At 42.4% G+C, this 22,283-nt stretch overlaps 2 protein-coding genes across 25 annotated transcripts in view; one reads left to right on the top strand and one right to left on the bottom strand.

Moving 5' to 3' along the window:
• pank4 (pantothenate kinase 4 (inactive)) overlaps positions 1 to 5,265 on the bottom strand; it is a 116,268-nt gene extending 111,003 nt beyond the window's left edge. For 3 of the 18 annotated variants that reach the window (XR_013819691.1, XM_079857496.1, XM_079857506.1), the window contains exons 1-3: positions 5,116 to 5,243; positions 4,582 to 4,676; positions 75 to 283 (exon numbers count right to left, since the gene is read on the bottom strand). Coding sequence is in view for 8 of the 18 variants with exons in the window: in XM_079857496.1 (XP_079713622.1) it covers positions 75 to 283; positions 4,582 to 4,676; positions 5,116 to 5,233 (422 nt within the window). In the remaining 10 variants the exon portion in view is untranslated. Of the gene's footprint in view, positions 1 to 74; positions 284 to 4,581; positions 4,677 to 5,115 lie in introns of all 18 variants that reach the window. The other 15 variants (XR_013819692.1, XM_079857505.1, XM_079857508.1 and 12 more) reach the window with 10 other exon arrangements.
• A 5,989-nt stretch (positions 5,266 to 11,254) lies between these two features.
• Positions 11,255 to 22,283, top strand: part of rap1ab (RAP1A, member of RAS oncogene family b) — a 119,417-nt gene continuing 108,388 nt past the window's right edge. For 4 of the 7 annotated variants that reach the window (XR_013819696.1, XR_013819697.1, XR_013819698.1 and 1 more), the window contains exon 1: positions 11,264 to 11,555. The gene's annotated coding sequence lies outside the window, so the exon portion shown is untranslated. Of the gene's footprint in view, positions 11,556 to 22,075; positions 22,241 to 22,283 lie in introns of those variants that run through there. The other 3 variants (XM_079857535.1, XM_079857534.1, XM_079857536.1) reach the window with 3 other exon arrangements.

Below are 22,283 nucleotides of genomic sequence, written 5' to 3'. Positions count from 1 at the left end.
CTTGATTATTCAAATCCTTGAACTCAAAGCATGTCTGTATTGCTGTTCTCAGTAAGCTCTAAAATTCTACTCACTTTAGCTTCAACTTTTTCTCAATCAAATCCTTGAACTTGTGCGCCCCTCCACCAGTTGCTTTGATAACTTTGGTTTCTGTGTTAACCAAGTGGTCCTTAATGAAATCCAGGCAGGTTTCAATGTAAGCATTCTCAAACTTGATAAAGTGAAGACGGGCAGTAATCTCTTCCTGTACAGATATCTCATAAAGAGGGTCACCATCTGTTTCCTGGAAACCAGTAAAAATAAAAAATTATAATACATGATTAAATAGACATGACATCCACAGGTAAAATGACAAGAATAAGACTTCAATTAATAATACAATAATTATATTTATTATAAATGATAATTATAACTGTATAATTATTGTTGTAACTAATGTTTACATACAAAATATTACTGTAAAGTGCTACCATAATTTAAATATAATATGTATAATATAATATTACAACTAGATTCAAATATAATGTTTTAACCAACATGATTCTAGAAAATAACCAGATTTATTTTCAAAACATGACATTCCAAGACAAGTTTCACTCTAATAACAGATGGACAAGCATATATTTGGATAGTGTACTTATCCATAATGTCAGACACTTATAACTATGCCATAAGTGATTACTCATGGAGAGAAATTAATATAGGTAAATCCATTGTCAGGTTATTCTCACACATACTGAGGATGTGTATAATCCTATGCAGTAATTACTACTGTAGCTACTGATTAGGCAATCATTACTTTATTATGTTCACACTGGTGAGTGTTTCTGCATTTGTTCAACAAGACAATCAACAAGAAACCAGTGCTAAAATGTCTTTGTTTGCATGACTTTTTCCTAAATAACGTGTTAAAACCAAGTATAAAGTTATATAGTATAAATAATACCCACAAAATATAGAGTTTTTTATCTTCTTATTTGTTATTGCCATGTCAGCATCAAGTTATTTTCACTACCTAAAAAAAAATAATATTTTGTATTTCATTATTTTCTACCACAAACTTTTGATCAGCAATTAATTATTATGATTAATAACTATTAATTATTAACAGTCACCTTTTTTCGTAAAATCCTGAGTAAACACAAAAAAAAAAAAAAAAAAAAGTGTACTGATAGTGGTGGGCTCAGAGCCTAAAAACCAAGCTAACTCAAATAATTCTGTGTTTTGAACGATTCGGACATTACCAAAAGAGATGATGTCTGAAATGTTTACATTGTAAATACCCATTATCCTTAATTTGATTGGTGGTGAACTTGTTAAAAACAATCACCGAAACCAAAGCAACAGGCACGTGCACAGGTAGAGCTCATGTCCTTTCTGCCTTTTTTTTTTTTTTTTTATAAATCAATGCTATTTGTCACCCTTTATGTCTGTCTGTCTATTTAAACAAATATTTAGCCAATGAAAGTTCTTACAAAGAGCTTGTGTAAATCTTGTTCGATCCTCAAACTGTCATTAAACCTGATAACTCTGCCTCCTCTATCTTGACTGATAGAACTGAAGTTCCGCAGCAGCCGCACAAGCAGACAGCAGCTGAATGAAGTTTTGCAAGGGTAAACAAAGATCTTTTTGTTTGAATAATTACTAAACACTATGTCTATATAGGCTATATAGGGACGCGTACCCACCAGATTTCGTCATGAGTCATTTTGTACCCACCACTTTTAACTTCCGTCCATATTAATTTGACTTTTGGTTCGATTTTTTTTACCGTTTTCAGTGGTTGTGAGGAGCAATATGAGAGAGAATGTGGTAATCATTGTCTGACCCAACAAATAAACATTATAATATTCATTTTATTTTATTTTCCCTGTTCGCATTTATGAGGGAAAAAACAACGTGTCAGTTCTCGGTTACGGACGTGAGCGCTCTGAAAGCGGCACTAAAAAACTGCTTTAAAACTTTCACAGAGACCTCAAACAGAACAGCTGCCTTTCTTTAAAGTAAATTTCGTTTTGTATTAATTATATCTTAATTTTAATCAATGTTTCATGAACCAATTGCCTGGATTTAATAAATAAGAAGTAAATATAGCAGAATCACGACATGGAGGCGCCGGCGAGTGAACTGGAGTTCGTCTCATAAATGAACCGAAACTCAGCGTATAATGCACATTCACATTCACAGTGTATTTAGACACATTTAGATGCATTCACAATCATTACTTTTACCGGTTCTTTGTGGCAAGCTTTATGCCTGCGGTCGTGCGCTTGAGTGCGGCTATATTAGCCTACGTAAGCTCATTATCCTGTAGGCTATATAAGTAATTAAATTAATATAAAGGGGCGATTTGTCCACGAATGACTTAAATGAACAACTAGCCTACTACTCGACTAGGAAAAAAACTTTTAGTCGGAAGCAGCCCTTATTCCACATATTTTCGAACCAGGCAACAGGACATCTAGGTTGAGCAAGCGACCCTGCGTAATGAACGAGCGGAGCGGAATATTCAGAAATGCGTTCTCCACTCACGAGCTCTGATCGGAACAAACCCGAACCTCACTGTCTGCTGAACTTGCGCAGAAACATCAAAATATAACCAGCTTTTTAAAATGGTTTTTAAAACTAAACACTATTTTAGCACAAATTATGAGCTTATTGGCGATTTTTTTAATAATTATTGACAAAATTAGAATAGAATATAGTAAAAGGTTGTTTTTTTTTTGTTTTTTTTTTTTTAAGTTTTGGGTGGGCCTGTTGAAAAGTGGAGCCGTGCCTGAGCTACAGGACATCGTCTTTCAAAACATAACCTGCGCGAAAGAGAGAAAAAAAAATGAATGCGTCATTGTACCCAGCACTTCTGAAAATGCACTTCCGAATGCGTCTCTGTCCCCAGCACATTTCAAACCAAACTGACGCCATTTGAGTTTGAGTTTTGTAAAATGTTAACAATATATCGATAAGTAATACAACAACATATAATTTGTTTTTACCATCAGAAAATCATAAGCGACTGAGGCTGATCCTCGTCACCTAGATATATTTCAAAGAAATTTCTTCTTTGATTTATGATTGCTGCAGATACACTTAATTTATTAACATTTAATCATGTTATGGTAATAATATTAAATTATGGTTAATTAAAGGCTATTAATATGCACGTATTCACTATCTAGCTAATTTTTGAATCTATAGTAGCCTATTCTATACTCTTCGCTCGTCTTTACATGTATAAATGTAGTAAAACATGTTTTTTTTTAGGGCTTTAGGGCTTTAGCCATTTAGGACTAAAGAAGTCCTGAAACCAGTCCTGAAACCCTGTATATCTATATTATCTATATTATTATTATGGTTGTTATTAATAGTGAATAAATCTAAAGCTTTTGAGACTATTATTTTGTGTTATTGAATTTGTCATGAAGATGTGACCTTTTATGTAGACTTACAAAATAATCTTAATATAAATTTAAAAAAATTAAAAAGGGAGGGGGGTGCCTTTTTTCAGTTTCAACACATGCCCCTCAAAAGGTATGTGCACGGCCCTGCAAAGCAATGTGTAGACACTGGCCCTTCTCATCTCACTTTTTTACCTGAATTTCCCCCTTTCATATACGTGCCATGCTAAAAGTCCTGTTCACACTGACAGGGATTAAGTTGTCGGTGGTCACAAATTCGCTGTACTGTTGGTTTCTAATAGTCACTCATACACAAATAAAAATAAATAAAAAATAAACTAAGGTATGACTATTAGAACCCTGTGCAGTTAACATGAAATGCACAACCTCCTGCAATACCTTAATAGACTGGGATCTAATGCAAGGTTCCAATTTGTAGACAGTCAGTTTAGTTTACTTTCAACACCAAGTTATGATTAACTATTAATATCTCCTATTTGAGCTAATTTGTTACACCATCAAGCAGGAACTTAACTGACAGTGGTGATAGCTATCTATTGCAGCTGAACACACTTAAAACAGTGGAGATGAACGTAAACCTTTTTAGACAAAGGGACAGCGGTGTCAGCATATCCTTGGTCACCAAATCAGACAATCAGTAAAACTAAAAGAATAATTGGTACTATCTCTCCACTCCTGCCCTTTAGTAAGCGGTATAGAGCACTGAGCGCCAAAACATCCAGAAACAAAAACAGGTCCTAACCTGAAGCCATACATATCTATAACAGACATTTAACATACACTATTCTCTTTACAGTTTACTCTGAAATATTATGTTGAAAAAGTACATAATGCAAACATACATTTATACTGTTCCATTTTCTTTTTTTTTAAATTCTTACATTTACTCTTATTTATTCATGATACATGTTGTATATTTTAGATGCAAGTGCTCAGAGACCTTGTGTGTATACACTTGATTAATGAAGCTTTTCAGGGGCTGAAATAAATGACTGATTTATATAATATTATCCAATTTAACATTAATTCATATTTGTTTTGTTTTACTTTTTTCTAAGTAGTTTTTTCTAATAGTCTATTAATTTCCCAAATTTCTGATATTCCCTCCCTTGTCTCCAAACAAAAGGACCCTAGTATGTCATGGGGTTAAATTAGAAAATCTTACCTGCAAGCTTACCTTCGCTTTATGATCAAATGACCTGACTTTGGCAACTTTGTGCTGAACAGTGGAATAATAGGCCAGTTTTGTCAAAGAGCCACCTGTCAGATAAGATGAGGTCAAATCGTTTCTTTATTCTATATTTGCATACACTTACTTAACCTTATCGTATACGATAATCATTCTGTTATTAACACATTGCACCAGGGGTAACTGTTAAAGTCCATCAAAAACTATTGACAATTATAATAATGATGATGATGATGATGATGATTGCACTTTGCAGTCCAGAAGAACAAATACAGATCTCATCGTTCGGGTTTATTTCTATAATCAACATTATTCAGTTGATATCTACAGCCTCGACGTCTCCATTATAAACGTTCGATGATGTTTCTCACATGAACTGTCAGATTAGCAGCACGCGCTAACAGGTTTGAGCACAGCCCTGCCCAACAAACTCTGCCACGTCCAAACTCCACAAGTGACTGTACTGCGAACAAGAACAGAAAAAGAGTGGAAGTTTGCTTGTGATGATACCTATATCTATAGCGAACCTCTTGGCGTTCTCCAAATTGCGGAAGATTTCATCCGGAGGGAGTGTTATGCTCTTATCCATGCTGTGAGATCCTCTATCCGCCCCTCCAGACAGCGCCATTTTACTGCGAATATTTTAGCGAACTGCGACGCAAAGTGAGCGACGCAGAGTTATGGCGGAATTTTACAGTAAAAGTCCCATGCGCAGAATAGAATAGAATAGAATAGAATAGAACTATTTACTTTTCAATCTGAAACAATTAAATTGCCAACATCATTACCGCCATTAATCTGAGAATAAGATGGGTAACTATTTAACTAGTCCACAGTTAACATTAAAATGATCGTTCAGATTCCTATACATTTCCATTTATTAACAATTTTATAACATGCCAGTCAACATCTGTAGTATAGTTTAATTTGAGGATGCCTGATCTGCTGATATCACAGATATTTTTTTTTAAACAAAATGTTGTGTGGGTAATTGAAGTAAATGACAAATTAAAACAAATTCTACTACTGAACCAAACTGCAAGACAAGACCATAAACTGGTCATTATCAATCTCATAATGAAATACATAGCATATGTTCTTAATACTTCCGTATACTACTAGTCCAGTCACTTTAAGCCAAAATGGGGGTCAACCTTGAACAAATTGCAACAGAAGCAAACTCAACTGATTTTGTATCCTCAATATGTCCTGAGTAAGGGGGAAAAAAGCCCCGAAGAATCCCATTAGGGGAAAGTTTCGAAAAAGACCCAAATATAGCCTATTCATACACCTATTCATTATTTTTCTCACGTGAATAGAGTAAAAATATTAACCTTTAGATATCACCATGAAAATTACTGAGTTGATTACTTACATCAAGACAAACAAAAAATGTATTACAAGTTTTTTTAAATTGTTTGTTAACATGGACAAACGGTGCATAATCTAATTATGTAGTGCCAATTTGCATAAATACCACAACAGATCTAAACATTGGGTATAGCCAGGCGAAAATGTCTTTTTGAATCTTGTTGACAAATAACAGTAAAATACTTACTGTTAAGGTCTGAATGGAACCCATTTAGGCTACCCATGAACATTAATACATAGAGGCAGGAAGAAGTACTTTAGAAACCAACCTTTATTAATTATTATTGCAGAGATGGTGTTTGGGACTGGGTCTGTGGGATTGTTTCTGGGGATTCACTTTTTATTTTACCTACCTTTTGTCTTCTCCATTCTCCTTACCATTGTCTCCTGTTCTTCCCTCAGACTCGTCCCCCAGAAACAGTCCCACGGACCCAGCCCCAAACCCCATCTCTTAAAAATTAATAAAGGCTGGTTTTTAAAGTACATCTTCCTGCCTCTATGTATTAATGCTCATGCCTAAATGGGTTCCATTCAGACCTTAACATTAAGTATTTTACTGTTATTTGTCAACAAGATTCAACAAGACATTTTCACCTGGCTATACCTAATGTTTAGATCTGTTGTGGTATTTATGCAAATTAGCACATACGTAATTAGATTATGCACCGTTTGTCCATGTTAACAAACAATTTAAAAAAAAACTTGTAATGCATTTTTTGTTTGTCTTGATGTAAGTAATCAACTCAGTAATTTTCATGGTGATATCTAAAGGTAAAAATTTTTACCCTATTCACGTGAGAAAAAGAATGAATAGGTGTATGAATAGGCAATATTTGGGGCTTTTTCTAAACTTTCCCCTAATGGGATTCTTCTGGGCTTTTTTTGTCCTTACTCAGGACATATTGAGGATACAAAATCAGTTGAGTTTGCTTCTGTTGCAATTTGTTCAACCTTTTTTCATAAAATGACAGGACTATACTATAGTATGATAGTTTCACTTATTAGCATAGGGTCTTCAACAGGAGTTCTTGACCCTATAGGGGGTTTGTCTGTGGCACGAGGTGTCTGCCAATTATTTTTTGATTTCTTAAACTAATTGTTATAAAACAATATTAAGTTAACTTCCACCAGAGCTAATTTTTTCTTTGTAAATGTAAATGTTATGTATAAACATATGACTCATAATAATTATTTTAACAGCATATAAATGTAAGCAATTGCATAATATTAAATTGAATTAGATAAAAAAAACAAAAACATTATGGTGCCATCTAGAGGCCAGACTAAAAGGGGGTCCCTGCTTTAACTCTCTGTCCAGCAAGAAGTCCTTGTCTTGAAAAGGGTTTCTTGAAGATGATTGAAGTTTATTGTTTTATGTTTGTTTGTTTTTTAATCACTACAATATGACAATGACATTCACCTTTATTAAAAGTATTTAAAAATCTGTTGTTAAACATCCAGGTGAACGTCTCCGGTTACTATCGTAACCTTGGTTCTATGAGAGGTGGTAACAGGTGCCCTTGTGAGTTGGTTTGGGCCCCTTACACTTAAAAACAAGAATAGGCTGCAATATATAGTTAATGTGGTAAAATTTCCCACAACTCTCTGGCTGACTTAAATTCTGTATATGAGACAAGGACCCTCAAGAAGGCCAATCAGTCCTGGCTGACCCAAGTCACCCCCCTAACAGCATGCTTCATTTTGTTGCCGTTGGGCCGCAGATTCAGTCTGCCTAAATGCAGGACAAACAGACATAAAAACTATTTTGTCCCTGCTGCTAGGTTGTTTTAATAAGTCAATGTGAGTTCTGTGTAGTATGTATTTATTTTGTTTTTTACTGATTGTATGGTTGTTGTTTTGTATAATCTGTGTGTTACTTATGTCACATGCTGCTGCACAATGAATTACCCCTCGGGGATAATAAAGACTCCTTGAACCTTGAACCATCTACATTGCGTCAGCTGATGCTGCGGGAATTCCTCCCTTCTCCACTTTTGTTGAAAACATGGCGGCTAACGCAATGTCTCATTCCCGCCTCTCAGGGAACCGAGGTTACGATAGTAACCGGAGACGTTCCCTTTCGAGAGTGGTAACTTCTACATTGCGTTAGCTGACGCTGCGGGAACCATATTAAATCCCGCCGTGAGAGTAGTGAATATAAGCCCGGAAAAACGGGGCCAAGCTACACAGCCACGGAGGAAACAGACAGTCAGCCAATAGCTGCGCCGCTAGGAGTGCTCGCATTTGATAGGCGGAACTAGACCAATGAAACATCAGCTCCGACTATTAAAATTTGCATATACAATGCAATGAAAGTGAAGGCTGCACTGATCCAGGGCAGACACAACACAATAAGCACTCAAGCATGAAAGTAAACAGTGTCAAGGGTGGTAGCGGTGACAGCTGTATTAAACACTATAGCCATATACACAGAGTCAGCATAGCGGTAACCACTGCGTACAACTAGAACAGTTCACAATACATGAGTAAGGAACTTAACTCAACAAAAGCACTTGAGACTCCACAGACGGTACATTCAGCTTGTAAAATCTGGCAAAGGTGTTCTGAGAAGACCAGCCAGCAGCAAAACATAAATCCTGGATAGACATTACTCTAGACCAGGGCCACGAAAAGGCAACAGCCCTTGTCGAATGAGCTCATGTTAGGGGGACAAACCTTCCCGACAAGTGTAAACCAGCGCGACAGCGTCCACAATCCAGTGAGAAAGTCTCTGTTTTGAGATGGTTCATGTCTTTCCCTTAGTACAGCAACCAAAGGACACAAAAAGCTGGCTCGACTGAAGGAATGCGGCCATGCGATTCACATACATCCACAAAGCCCTGTTACAGGGCAAACAGCGCTCTGAGCATCAGCGTCATGAGAGGATGACAGCTCAGCAGATAAGTGGGCAGAGAAACATACTGTGCTTTGAAGGGTGTAACATTAAAGAGAGACTGCTCAGTCGATCTTAGGCGGGACGAGGTGCTGACGAAGAGAGAGACCTCGACGAGGGCTGGAACGAGCGACGGGCAACATTCGTGACTCATAGCCTTCACGTTTCTGCACCTCAGAGAAATGCTCAGTGACTGACTACACTGTGTCACCAAGAGGCCGGAGGGAGTGATTGGAGCCTATCTTTTTTCAGACAGATGAGCCGCGAACTGCAAGACGCCCAGAGACGAACGGACGGGCACAGATGCACGATGACGGTCTCCTCGACGGGGGGCATGCGCTCAGAGCAGTGGGCTTCCGCCTCGTCCCTTTGGACACGCGCCGATTGGGGTGCAGACCACGACTTTACCACATGCTTGTGGAAGTCGTGGAAGAACGGAATCCTCCTCCTCGAAGCAGCCTGGCGGCGGCCCGACTAGGGTTACCTAGGAATTCGACTTATCCAGCGCGTCCGCGAAAAGGACTGGTGGAACGTGGCGACGGCAGAGGACTATGGTCCCAGGCCTCGTCTTCACCGTCGTTTCTGGGTGGGAGAGGGCCCACCAGCTGCTCGCTGGCGGCAGTGGGCCTCGACCCCGTAATAGCAAAAACCCTTCCTGGTTCTCAAGTGCGCACCGGCAGGTCGGCGTAGTGCACGCACAAGGAGTCCAAGAAGGCCGCTTGGGCCTGGGCCAGGCCCAGGCAGGCGGTGCAGTACTCATAGGTGTGGGGCGGGTCGATGGGGCCCGCACAAATCCTGCAAAGGTTAGCCATCGAATGCGAGGAAGAAAAGGTAACTAGTCCTCAGGTGCAACTTCAACGATGACAGCGTGAAGAAAGAGATTCTGACGCAATTGTCGCACCCATGCATTTTATACTGCCTGTCAGTATTTGCATACTTCGCGACAATTGGCCAGCTGCTCCAAGCTGGTGTTAGCCCATAATATTTCAACAAAAGTGGAGAAGGGAGGAGTTCCTGCAGCGTCAGCTGACGCAATGTAGAAGTTACTGCTCTCGAAAGGGAAACACAATTTCTTAACCATAAACATGCTGTCATCTGTCTGCTGAAAAGGTAAATCAGATTGCATATGGACCTTTTGCGCGGGTTGTGATATTCTGAGCTTTGTCTTGTATTGTTTGCCTTGTACTTTGTCTTGCAGCTGCAATATTGAAAACGTTAGATTTCATGTCGGCTAATTTCTGAAAGTTAATTCATACAAAGTGAATGGTCATGCTCGTAGTGTTCATGTTTGTGTTAGTGTGGAAGATGTAAATTATCTGCGGATTCTTGTGCGTTGAATTCAAAAGTCAAGGATGCATATTTAGATTAAGATTGAGATTAGGCTAAGTAATTTAACCACAGTTTAATTGTATTACACGAGTACGTCTTATCATGACCTTTGTTGTTCTTCTTCTTCTTCTTTGGTGTTTTACGGCAGTTGGCATCCATAAAGCTGCATTACTGCCATCTGCTGTCAATTATCATGCCACTTCATACTTATACTCGTCTTTCCAGTCCAGTCCTCTTTAAAAAATAAAACAAATTTTTCTTTCCTTTTTCACTTTTTCCACATTCTAATACATTTTTTTACATTATACTGTCCTATACCAATTTCTTGTAAGTTATGTTTCAACTCTTGCCTTTCTTGTGTAAATTTTCTACATGACATAAAAATGTGACTGACTGTTTCCTCTTCTTGGCATTCATCACATTGACCTGTGGGATGTTTTCCTAACATAAAGAGTTCCCCATACACAAAAGAAATATATTAAAAATATATATTTTCAGGATATATTTTGGAATATATGCAAATATTTGAAATTGGCCCAATAAATATATTTCATACTTATATTTCATATATTTTTGTTATATTTCAGAATTTCAATGTATTTTTTTCTGTATGGGTCCCCAAAAGTGTCAAAAATATATGTGGCATATATTCCAAATACATTGAAATATATTCTGAAATATAACAAAAATATATGAAATATAAGTATGAAATATATTTATTGGGCCAATTTCAAATATTTGCATATATTCCAAAATATATCCTGAAAATATATTTTTTTAATATATTTATTTTGTGTATGGGTCTATTTAATTTACAATGCCCAATCCTAAGTCTTGTTATTATAACTTGTTCTTTCCTGCTATTTGTCATCTCTCTTACAATGCCTACTTTATTTTGAATCATAGATGTCTTCCTTTACTTTCATGATACCATTGATATTGCCATAATTCCATCACCTATTTCCACACTAGACTCTTCCCTTCTGATTTTGACAATTTAATATCAATATCAACAGGCTCTTTTTTTTTTTTTTTTGCCAAATGACCTTTGTTTTGTCGAGTGGCGGCCCATGATTCCACCCGACACCGGAAGCTGTTAGACTCTAAAATCGCGGTGCTGCTAGTTCGCGCTGGAGCGCTGAGTAGGTGAGTGACAGGCGCGTTACGTGAGTGGCTCGCGAGGTCGCATTGAGGGCAGCACAGTCGTCTTTTTCCGCTCCCAAAGCTCTTTTCGTGTGAGCCTCAAGTGCTGTTTCGTGGAATGACCCAGTTTGCTGAGGAGGAAAGGGATTGAGGTTGTCTGACTGCAGCTGAGCACGCCAAAGTTTGTCGGGTCTATTCCGGCGGGTGTGTGAAGGTAGGCGGCTAAACGAGCGCGCTACAGACCATTTTAATCATGAACCAGAAAATCATGAAGCGCTTTTAAACTAGATATATTGTGTGGTATAGTGTGTTTTATTCACTTACAGTCCATAATTGTACCAACAATGTTTTATTCCTTAAATAGAAAATGATAGAGTATTTTTTTCTGGTTCCAGCAATCTTTTAGCATGTTAGCACAAATCTCACTGATTAACGTTAACCACGTCAAAATCTGACCAAAATAAACTCTTATTGTTGTTATAACACACTCAATATAATGCTCTTCTATATAACCTAGGTAGTTCCTTAACAAAAAGATTAAATAAATGTGTAACAGTTATATCATTCGCCTATATTTAAAGTGTGGTGCTCTACATCATTATTTAAATTAATCATTTGCCCAATGTTTTAGGGTGGTTTTTTTTTATCCACATGCTTTCAATCAAAACAGCACGCTATTACAGATTAAGTGAACCCTGTTGTTTTTTCACACTGTTTTCATAATTGTGAGGATCCTAACTCGAGCTGATTTTGGTTTAATAAACTTTCTAGCCTGAAGCTGAGTTTAGAATCCCTAGATGACTAGGATGGATCAAGTGATTTGCTGATTTGACAAGTGTAGGCATTGGGCTTTTTTTTTCCCTGACAAGAATGTTTAGCAAGTCAGTTTTCAGTTCTCTTTGCTGGTTTTACTGCGGAGGAAAGTGTGAGTGAGGCTTCCTTTTTCTTTTCCACAAATTTAATCATGGTCATGAGGTTTCAAACTTTTTTATATAACTATCATGTTTTGTTTCACTTGCTGTACATTAGCTCCTCAAACTCATCAGAGTCAAGCTTCTTTTGTGAAGATATTCATGGTGGTTTTAACCAGATAAAGTTACTTATGAAAGTAAACTGCATTTCTTTAAACCAATTTGTCTGATTAGTTTGTCAAGAGGGTATGATTTGTGTCAAACCTTGCCTGGGACTTTTTCCGAAACCAAAGGTTTTTTTTTTTTTAATGATCCTTTTACATTGTGCTTTTGTTGTAGGGGTTCTCTTACGAGAGGTCTCTCGTATTGCGTAAGGTTAGCTTACGCATCGGGAAAGTCTTCTTTCTTCGAGATCTGAAGCCAAAAAATTATCCTTAATTTTGTATACATTGTCAACGCAGTGCAGCAGCCGACAGACCTAGGCAGGCTGTATAAGCGTGCTCATTGGCTGCTCGGCGGCAACTGCTTAAGCCTATCGGTGAGCGCTCTGAACGCGGCAACCAATGAGGGCGCTTCGCGCCCTCCGCACCCTTCTAACCGTCAGAATGGGTGTGGCCAGCGTGTATATATTCAGCGCTCATAGGCTAAAATTCTGATTTTCTTGTCTTCAGCGACGCTCTTCGCATCGCTGGATCTTGAGAGCCGCCGCCGTTGAAACCAGCGACCAGCAAGCTTAGGACAGCGCCTGAAGAAGCCGGCCGTCTTCGCCGCCTTCAGCCATCCGTGCCTGCTACGCTATCCGGCGACATATCCTTTACATTATTACTGTTTCTGTGTGTACTCTAAAAGAGCACGAGGCGTTTTTGTAAAAACGCCTCGTTTTTGCGGCTCGTGCCGCGCCCCGCTCAGCAACGGAGACCGCCACCTCTCTGCGCTCTCCACCTGGGCCGCGGGCACGCCGCCACCGCACTCTCCGAGTGCGAAGAGCTTTCAATGTCGACCCTGCGGGCTCGACTTGAAGCTTTCGACCAAGCTGTCGCTCCGCCTGTCCCTGCCGGGCCGCGCAATAAGAAGCGCCGCTCGCAGCGACCACCGGAGACTGTTGTGACTGAGGAGCTCGCCGGAACCTCTCCCTCGAGCTCTCTCTCGCCCTCTCCCTCCCGGCCGCTCAACCGCCGGCTCTGCCCGCGCCGCCGCCGCGTCAGGAGATGAGGCGAATGTGATAGATACCCGTACTCTCCCTCTGTTCGAGCCGTGCAACTACGCCGCTCACAAGGGATGGCAGAAGCGGACGGTCTCGGAGCGAGTTTCCTCTCCCTCTGTTCGAGCCGCGCAAACTGAGCCGCTCACGAGGGATGGCAGAAGCGGACGGTCTCGGAGCGAGTTTCCTCTCCCTCTGTTCGAGCCGCGCAAACTGCGCCGCTCACAAGGGATGGCAGGAGCGGACGGTCTTGGAGCTCTCTTTACGTTACAAGAAAGCTACTCCGTCCTCGCGCGTCACTCACCGGTGAAAGGGGAACAGAGTGTTTTCGTCCCGCCGTGGCCTGGACTATAACCTCCATTCTCACACATTTCTCAGTCCCCTCTTAAGTTCAGGCGACTGGAATTGTTACTATTGCAGTATACGAGCCTGTTATAAATACACGCTCGCCTGCAAGCAAACGCCGTCACAAGACATGATGACGCTAACCGAGTACTAATGTATTCTCCCCTGTGGCTCAGTGGCGGAATCCTAGACTGTCAAGCTAGAGACCGGGGTTCGATCCCCGCTCTCGCGGCAGTTAAAGTTTATGCTGTTCGCTTCTCCGAGCTCGCGGCCAGTTTTTCTTACATACAGAAAACAAGCCCGCTCTCTCCCTCGTTGGGCCGCGCAGATTGCGCCGTTCAAGGGATGACAAAGCGGACGGTCACGAGCAGCGTTCAGCGTGCGCGCCTCACTCGCCGGCGAAAAGAGAAGAGAGTGTGTTAGTCTCGCTACGGCTGGACAACCGCCAATCCTCACACATTTCTCAGTCCCCTCTTAAGTTCAGGCGACTGGAAATATTACTATTGCAGTAAACGAGCCTGTTTTAAACACACGCACGCCTGCAAACAAACGCCGACGCGACACATGAGGTCGCTTTTTATATGCTCGCGCTAACTGAAAGCTTATGTGTTTCCCCTGTGGCTCAGTGGCAGAATCATACGCTTTCATGCGAGAGATCCGCGTTCGATCCCAGCTCTCGGGGAAGATAAAAATTTATGCTGCTTGCTTCTCCGAGCTCGCGGCCAGTCTTTCTTACTTACAGAAAGCGAACCCGCCTCTCGCACCACACCTTCTCAGGGTGCTCGAGTATTTTTGAGCGTCTAAACACGAGAGAAGAAAAGACGGTTAAATCCCGCAGCCCTGCGGCTGGACCACCGTCGAAGCTTAACGCTGTCAGTCCCCGTTGCCACGGCTACTGCAGCTGTTTACCCCGCAGTCAACGAGCCGGTATCTACCCGCTCGCCTGCGCGCATCCGCCGTTCTCACGGCAACCCAGAAAAATGTCAAAAGAGCATATGTCTGGTTGCACGGCTGACGCCGTATGTGTTTCTAGTACAGTGAATGTGCCCACGTTCTGTGCTCACCCCTGTACACAAGCACTATACATCCCGTGTCTCTCACAGAGCCCACTCTCATGAAGCAGGCAAAAGCCGCTTTAGTGTTAAAAGTAGGTCACGTGTCCACTTCTCCGTGCCCACACCTACTCACTGCCCGCTCTGTCACACGGCCTCGCACGACCGGTCATGTTTTAAATGTAAGTCCTGTGCCCGCCCTCGAGCGCTCACACATACTAACTACATTTTCGCCCCGACGCCGACATCGCGCGTCGCGCCTCACACTATATGTTCCCCGTCCAAGGCCACCGGGACACTGTGTGTAAAACGGCCAGCTATCGCTACGTGCGATCCGCCGTATCTAACCACCAAGAGCGCGCGCGCCGCGCCCGCCCCTGAATGTAAGTCCTGTGCCCGCCCTCGAGCGCTCACACATACTAACGAACATTTTCGCCCCCGACGCCGCCATCGCGCGTCGCGCCTCACACTTTATGTTCCCCGTCTAAAGCCACCGGGACACTGTGTGTAAAACGGCCAGCTATCGCTGCGTGCGATCCGCCGTATCTAAGCACCAAGAGCGCGCGCGCCGCGCCCGCCCCTCCGTTTCGAGCTCTCGAGCCCGCGATGCGCGGCGATCGGAGCCCGGAGGCCATTCTGCCCCTGGCTGCACACGCAAAAGCGTGGGAAACTATTCCAGGCGCATCAGAACGGGTGCTAAGCACAGTAAAACAGGGCTATACTCTGCAGTTCGCTCGCCGCCCTCCGCGCTTTCAAGCGCGTATCGAGACCAGAGTGAATGGGGAAGTAGCACATCTACTTCGAGCAGAAATAGCTACACTTCTGTGCAAAAGGGCTATAGAACCGGTTTCCCCTTCCATGAGCGAGTCGGGCTTTTACAGCCGTTATTTCCTCGTTCCCAAGAAGGACGGAGCTCTCAGACCAATTTTGGATCTGAGACGTTTGAACAAGGCTCTTATGAGAAGACCGTTCAAAATGCTCACAACCAGACAAATTCTCGCGCAAATTCGCCCGAGGGACTGGTTTATATCTCTCGATTTAAAAGACGCGTGCTTTTCAGATCCTGATAATACCCCGTCACAGGCCATTCTTGAGATTCGCCTTCGACGGTCAGGTATACCAGTACACGGCCCGCCTGTCGACACAGCGCGCGCGCTGCATTCGACGCCTGGCCGCGTCCCTCCGGCCGGGCAGCACCGTACCTCTCAAAACATTTCAGAGGTTACTAGGTTGTATGGCCTCAGCCGCAGCAGTGCTTCGGCTGGGTCTTTTACGAATGCGCCCGCTACAACGCTGGCTGAATGCCCGAGTGCCTCACAGAGCATGGGCTTCCGGCGGTATCCGCATCAGAGTGACTCAGAGCTGCGTTTCAGCTCTGAAGCCCTGGTTAGCGGCCGACTGGTTCCAGCGGGGAGTGACAATGGGAGCTATCTCACACCGCAAAGTTATCTCGACGGACGCTTCCACCTCAGGCTGGGGCGCTCTGTTCGAGGGCAAACCGGCTTTTGGCCTGTGGTCAGACCGGGAAAAATGCCTCCACATAAACTGTTTGGAGATGATAGCGGTCGAGAACGCGCTCAGGCGCTTCCTCCCATTCATACGGGATCACCATGTGCTAGTCCGCTCGGACAACACGTCCGTGGTATCCTATGTGAACCGACAGGGCGGTGTCAGATCCAGGAATCTGTGCAGGCTGACAGAACGCCTTCTCGTGTGGGCTTACCGCTCGCTGCGCTCGCTGAGAGCCGCGCACGTGCCGGGCCACCTGAATGTCGGTCCAGACAGACTGTCCAGGGACAACATTCCCCCGGGAGAATGGTCTCTGCACCCCCAGACAGTCCAGTTTCTCTGGCGCCTATTCGGCAGAGCGGAAATCGACCTCTTTGCGTCGAAAGACAATGCTCAATGCCCGAAGTTTTATTCGAAGAGCGAGGACGCGCTGTCCCAGACATGGCCCAGCCTCCCGCTGTATGCTTTTCCTCCGATCTCCCTGTTGCCACAGGTCATTTCGAGGATCAGAGAAACGCACCACTCAGTGCTGCTTATAGCCCCGCGATGGGAAAACCAAACTTGGTACCCAGAGCTAGTGAGGCTGTCGCACTCACCCCCATGGCCGATCCCGGTGAGAAAGGATCTCCTCTCCCAAGCCGGTGGATCGATCTGGCATCCCCATCCAGAGCGCTGGTCGCTGCATGCATGGGTGATCAACGGATACCCGTTGACCTGTCAGAAGGGGTCGTGAACACGATCACACAGTCGAGAGCCCCCTCCACGAGACGGCTCTACGCGTCTAAATGGTCGGTGTTTTCTAAATGGTGCGCTACTAAAAACTTGGATCCGCGCGCATGCGGGGTCCCGCGGGTGCTCTCCTTCTTACAAGAGCTGTTGGAAAAGGGCAGATCCCCTTCCACGCTCAAAGTATATGTGGCCGCTATTGCAGCGTTCGCTGAGACGACGCGCGGCCGGGCAATGGGAAGGAATGAGCTCATTATCCGCTTCCTCAGAGGAGCTAGACGGATGAATCCCCCGCGGCCCCCCTCGGTTCCCTCGTGGGATCTGTCCTTGGTCCTAGCGGCCCTAGAGGCTTTTCCCTTTGAACCGCTTGAATCCGCGGATCTAAAGTATCTGTCGCTTAAAACCGTTTTTCTGATAGCTCTGTCTTCAGTCAAACGAGTGGGTGATTTGCACGCGCTATCTGTTAGCCCTGCATGTCTTGAGTTCGGGCCGAATGACTCGAAAGTCATTCTCAGACCGAGACACGGTTACATCCCCAAAGCGATTGGAACCCCGTTTAAGGCACAAGTTATGTCCCTCTCGGCTCTGCCAGCATCCGACAGTGGGGACAGTGATAACCTCCTATGCCCTGTCCGGGCGCTGAGAGTTTACATCACGCGCTCCGCCGCTTTCAGGCGTTCAGAGCAGCTCTTTGTTTCCTTCGGCGGACGCACCAAGGGTCTTGCCGCCTCGAAACAGAGCTTGTCCAGGTGGATAGTGGACGCGATAGCAGCAGCTTATGCCTCCAGACACCTGCAGTGCCCTCTGGGCATCAGAGCCCACTCCACTAGAGGCATGGCCTCGTCGTGGGCCTGGTCCAGCGGAATTTCTAATCACGGTATTTGTATGGCGGCGGGCTGGGCCTCCCCATCAACATTCGTGAGGTTTTATAACCTGGAAGTTCCTGCCCTACAGGCAAAAAGACTGTCAGCATAAGTGACATGTATGCTCTGCCCATTTCTCGTGTGCAGACTACGTTCATATGCTGGCGCTATTCTGGTACTATACTCAGGGTGAAGTGTTTGACTCAGACCGGCTGATCCGCTCTGTTTCCTATTTCCCGTTACGCGCTGTTGTCGGTGCTGGCCCGCGCTGCTGGCCGCCCGTATTATTCTCTGTCGCGCGGGAATTTTTCCCTTCATGTGAGACCGACTATGTCGTTTTTCTCCTACCCTTATGAGTGCTTATGTACTGTATGGGCTCGCTCTGCCGGCCCTACTGTTTGTACTGTTATATGTTTATAGACCGGCCGTGCCGCTCTATTTCATATGCTGCATGAAGTGCCTGTACTGCGCTGGCCCGTCTCTCCGACCGGCCACATTTCCCAGCAGAGTGTTTTCCCCGGTTTCCCTGGGATTCATGGGCTGGATGCTCGGCGCACACGGCGTTGACAAAGGGTTCCCGATGCGTAAGCTAACCTTACGCAATACGAGAGACCTCTCGTAAGAGAACGTACTCGGTTACTAATGTAACCTCGGTTCTCTCTAGAAGAGGGAACGAGTATTGCGTAACCTGCCGTGTCGCGCCACGAGCTTTTGCGCTTCAGACTGCGAAAACCAGAATTTTAGCCTATGAGCGCTGAATATATACACGCTGGCCACACCCATTCTGACGGTTAGAAGGGTGCGGAGGGCGCGAAGCGCCCTCATTGGTTGCCGCGTTCAGAGCGCTCACCGATAGGCTTAAGCAGTTGCCGCCGAGCAGCCAATGAGCACGCTTATACAGCCTGCCTAGGTCTGTCGGCTGCTGCACTGCGTTGACAATGTATACAAAATTAAGGATAATTTTTTGGCTTCAGATCTCGAAGAAAGAAGACTTTCCCGATGCGTAAGCTAACCTTACGCAATACTCGTTCCCTCTTCTAGAGAGAACCGAGGTTACATTAGTAACCGAGTACGTTTTCTAGTATTGTTGTTTTGTGCAACGAAATTGTTATTTTTGTCATTTGTAATTAAATAGTTAGATTAAGATAAATTAGATAAATTAAGTCATATATAAAATTGTACCTGTAAATAATGTACCTGTAGTTCACAAATTGAAATCCATAGCTGCAATTAAAGAATCCAGCTGAGTTTTTTTTTTAATTTTTTTAACAGGACTAGCCTACTGCTAAAAACTAAATGCATATTGCTAGAACTTAATATAGAATTGATATTGATAGAATTGAATAATTATAATTTTCTGCAAGTAGACTTTGTTAACCTCTGGGGTCCTTCATTGAACACTCACACTCAGGACCTTCGGGTCAAAAATGACCCGGAGGGCAAAATTAATATATATAAAAAAAATAACACATTTTTTTTTTTTAAATTGTTTTTAATAATATTTTTTCTTTTCTTTTTTGGTGTTTTGAGAGAATTTTATGATTTATAATTAATATTTATGCAATAATTATGACCCATTTTTTCCCATTGAATATAATGGAAAATTTATATATATATATATATATTTTAATTTTTTTTTATTAAAGCTGAATTTCATTTTAGAGTCAAGCCTAGGCCTCATGAAAACAATTTTTGAAATGAGATGGGCGCCATCTGGTGGACACATTGAGCATTTTTATCACGCAATAGCACATTTTTACCACTAGTGGATTTACAGCTCTCTGTAGAAAGGCTTGCGATTTCTAGTGATTTTTGCCTGAACAGATTTAGTCTGTTTTGCACTCTTGATGTTTTAGAGATTCACCCCTTCACTGTTGAGTCCTTTTTTCTGCATCCTGGCTGATTTGTAGATTGTATGCACAAAAAAACCTCTGTGTTTTCATATTTTTGACAATTTCCCATTCATTTCCTATGGGGGTCATTTTTGACCAAAGAGCAGAAGTGTGACGACCACTTAGCATGCTTGGATCATGACCTCAATATTTTTTGTGTGTTTACATACCTAATACCATAAAAGTCACCTAGTTTCGTAACATTCCGATGAAGCTGTGATTTTTAAAAATTCAAAACAGATTTTTGTAATCTGAATTTATTAGTGTGTATGTGTATAAAAGTGTGTTTGTGTGTGTGTGTGTGTGTGTGTGTGGATGTGTCTGTTTTGCACTCTTGATGTTTTAGAGATTCACCCCTTCACTGTTGAGTCCTTTTTTTCTGCATCCTGGCTGATTTGTAGATTGTATGCGTAAAAAAAACTGTGTTTTCATATTTTTGACAATTTCCCATTCATTTCCTATGGGGTCATTTTTGACCAAAGAGCAGAAGTGTGACGACCACTTAGCATGCTTGGATCATGACCTCAATATTTTTTGTGTGTTTACATACCTAATACCATAAAAGTCACCTAGTTTCGTAACATTCCGATGAAGCTGTGATTTTTAAAAATTCAAAACAGATTTTTGTAATTTGAATTTATTAGTGTGTATAAAAGTGTGTTTGTGTGTGTGTGTGTGGATGTGTCTGGATGTGTCTGTTTTGCACTCTTGATGTTTTAGAGATTCACCCCTTCACTGTTGAGTCCTTTTTTTCTGCATCCTGGCTGATTTGTAGATTGTATGCGCAAAAAAAACTGTGTTTTCATATTTTTGACAATTTCCCATTCATTTCCTATGGGGTCATTTTTGACCCGAATGTCCTGAGTGTGACTATTTTTTTTACAGCCACTTAGACTATTCAAATCCTGTCCCCAATTTTTTTGTGTGTTCACATACCTAATACCATAAAAGTCACCTAGTTTCGTAATATTCCGATGAAGCTGTGATTTTTAAAAATTCAAAACAGATGTTTGTAATCTGAATTTATTAGTGTGTATGTGTATAAAAGTGTGTTTGTGTGTGTGTGTGGATGTGTCTGTTTTGCACTCTTGATGTTTTATAGATTCACCCCTTCACTGTTGTGTACTTTTTTTCTGGATCGTGGCTGATTTGTAGATTGTACGCACAAAAAAACTCTGTATTGTCACATTTTTGCCAATTTCCCATTCATTTCCTATGGGGGTCATTTTTGACCCGAATGTCCTGAGTGTGACTATTTTTTTTACAGCCACTTAGACTATTCAAATCCTGTCCCCAATTTTTTTGGGTGTTCATATACCAAGTACCAACAAAGTCACCAAGTTTCGGACCATTCTGATGAAGCTACGATTTTTAATATTTTTTTATTTAAACGCTTCGGGTCATTTTTGACCCGAAGGACCCCAGAGGGTTAAAGGCTGAATTTGTTAAAGGCAGAGATTATGCAAATTGTAAACCCTACATTAAACAAGTTATTTAGCAGCAAAAATAATATCAGCATATTGCTCATCTCTTAAGCTTGAGAGAACGGAAGACCGACCACATTTCCAGATATGGTGTCTTTTTAGTAATGAGAAGAGGAGGATGGGGAAATGCAAGTTTAACAGTTTCTCATCATGACTCATTATGCTTCAACGTAGGTAAAACGTGAAGCAGGGTCATTCCGTGTCAACTCAACCAGAGGTCCCCGGCTTGAATGTTTGTTTGATTTTATTAATATTTGTTTCTATCCACCTTATTGCTACGCTCCATGACGCTTTGCGCGAATTATGGGTGTAACTTCCGTTAAGATGGAAACAATCAGTGAAACGCTCGCTCTATGAACGCATAGCCTATGTTAAAAAAGTGTCACAATGAGATGACATTAAAGGTGCCCTAGAATGTGAAATTGAATTTATCTGGGCATAGTTAAATAACAAGAGTTCAGTACATGGACATGACATACAGTGAGTCTCAAACACCATAGTTTTCTCCTTCTTATTTAAATCTTGTTTTTGAAAAACACCCCGGAAAAACAGGCGAATCTCCACATAACACCGACTGTGACGCAACAGTCAGGATCATTAATATGTACGCCTCCAAAAATTTGCATATGCCAGCCTATGCTCAATGCCAGGCGGAACTGCGCAGCCGAATCATCGGAAGTTCTGCAGGTGAACAAACAAGCGAGGATCATAGGGAAAATGGCAGATCTGTCTATAATCTATCTATCTATCTATAATAGGATACCGCTACAGTTTAATTCGAAGTTGTTAGTTTGCTCTGCCCATTTCACCACGGACTGTTTTTCTAACCTGGAACAATATCAAGCAGCCAGGCTTCTCTCAACGTCTCATACTGACGAAGGGGGCAATTTCAACTAACGTTATATTCCCGCAAGCGGTAAGTAGTGATTTTATTAACGATAATTTACACTGTGTTATCT

This window comes from Squalius cephalus (assembly GCF_949319135.1).
Source record: "Squalius cephalus genome assembly, chromosome: 22".
NCBI lineage: Eukaryota > Metazoa > Chordata > Actinopteri > Cypriniformes > Leuciscidae > Squalius > Squalius cephalus.
The sequence above is the reverse complement of the archived record's forward strand: the minus strand, read 5'-3'. Positions and strand labels throughout refer to the sequence as shown.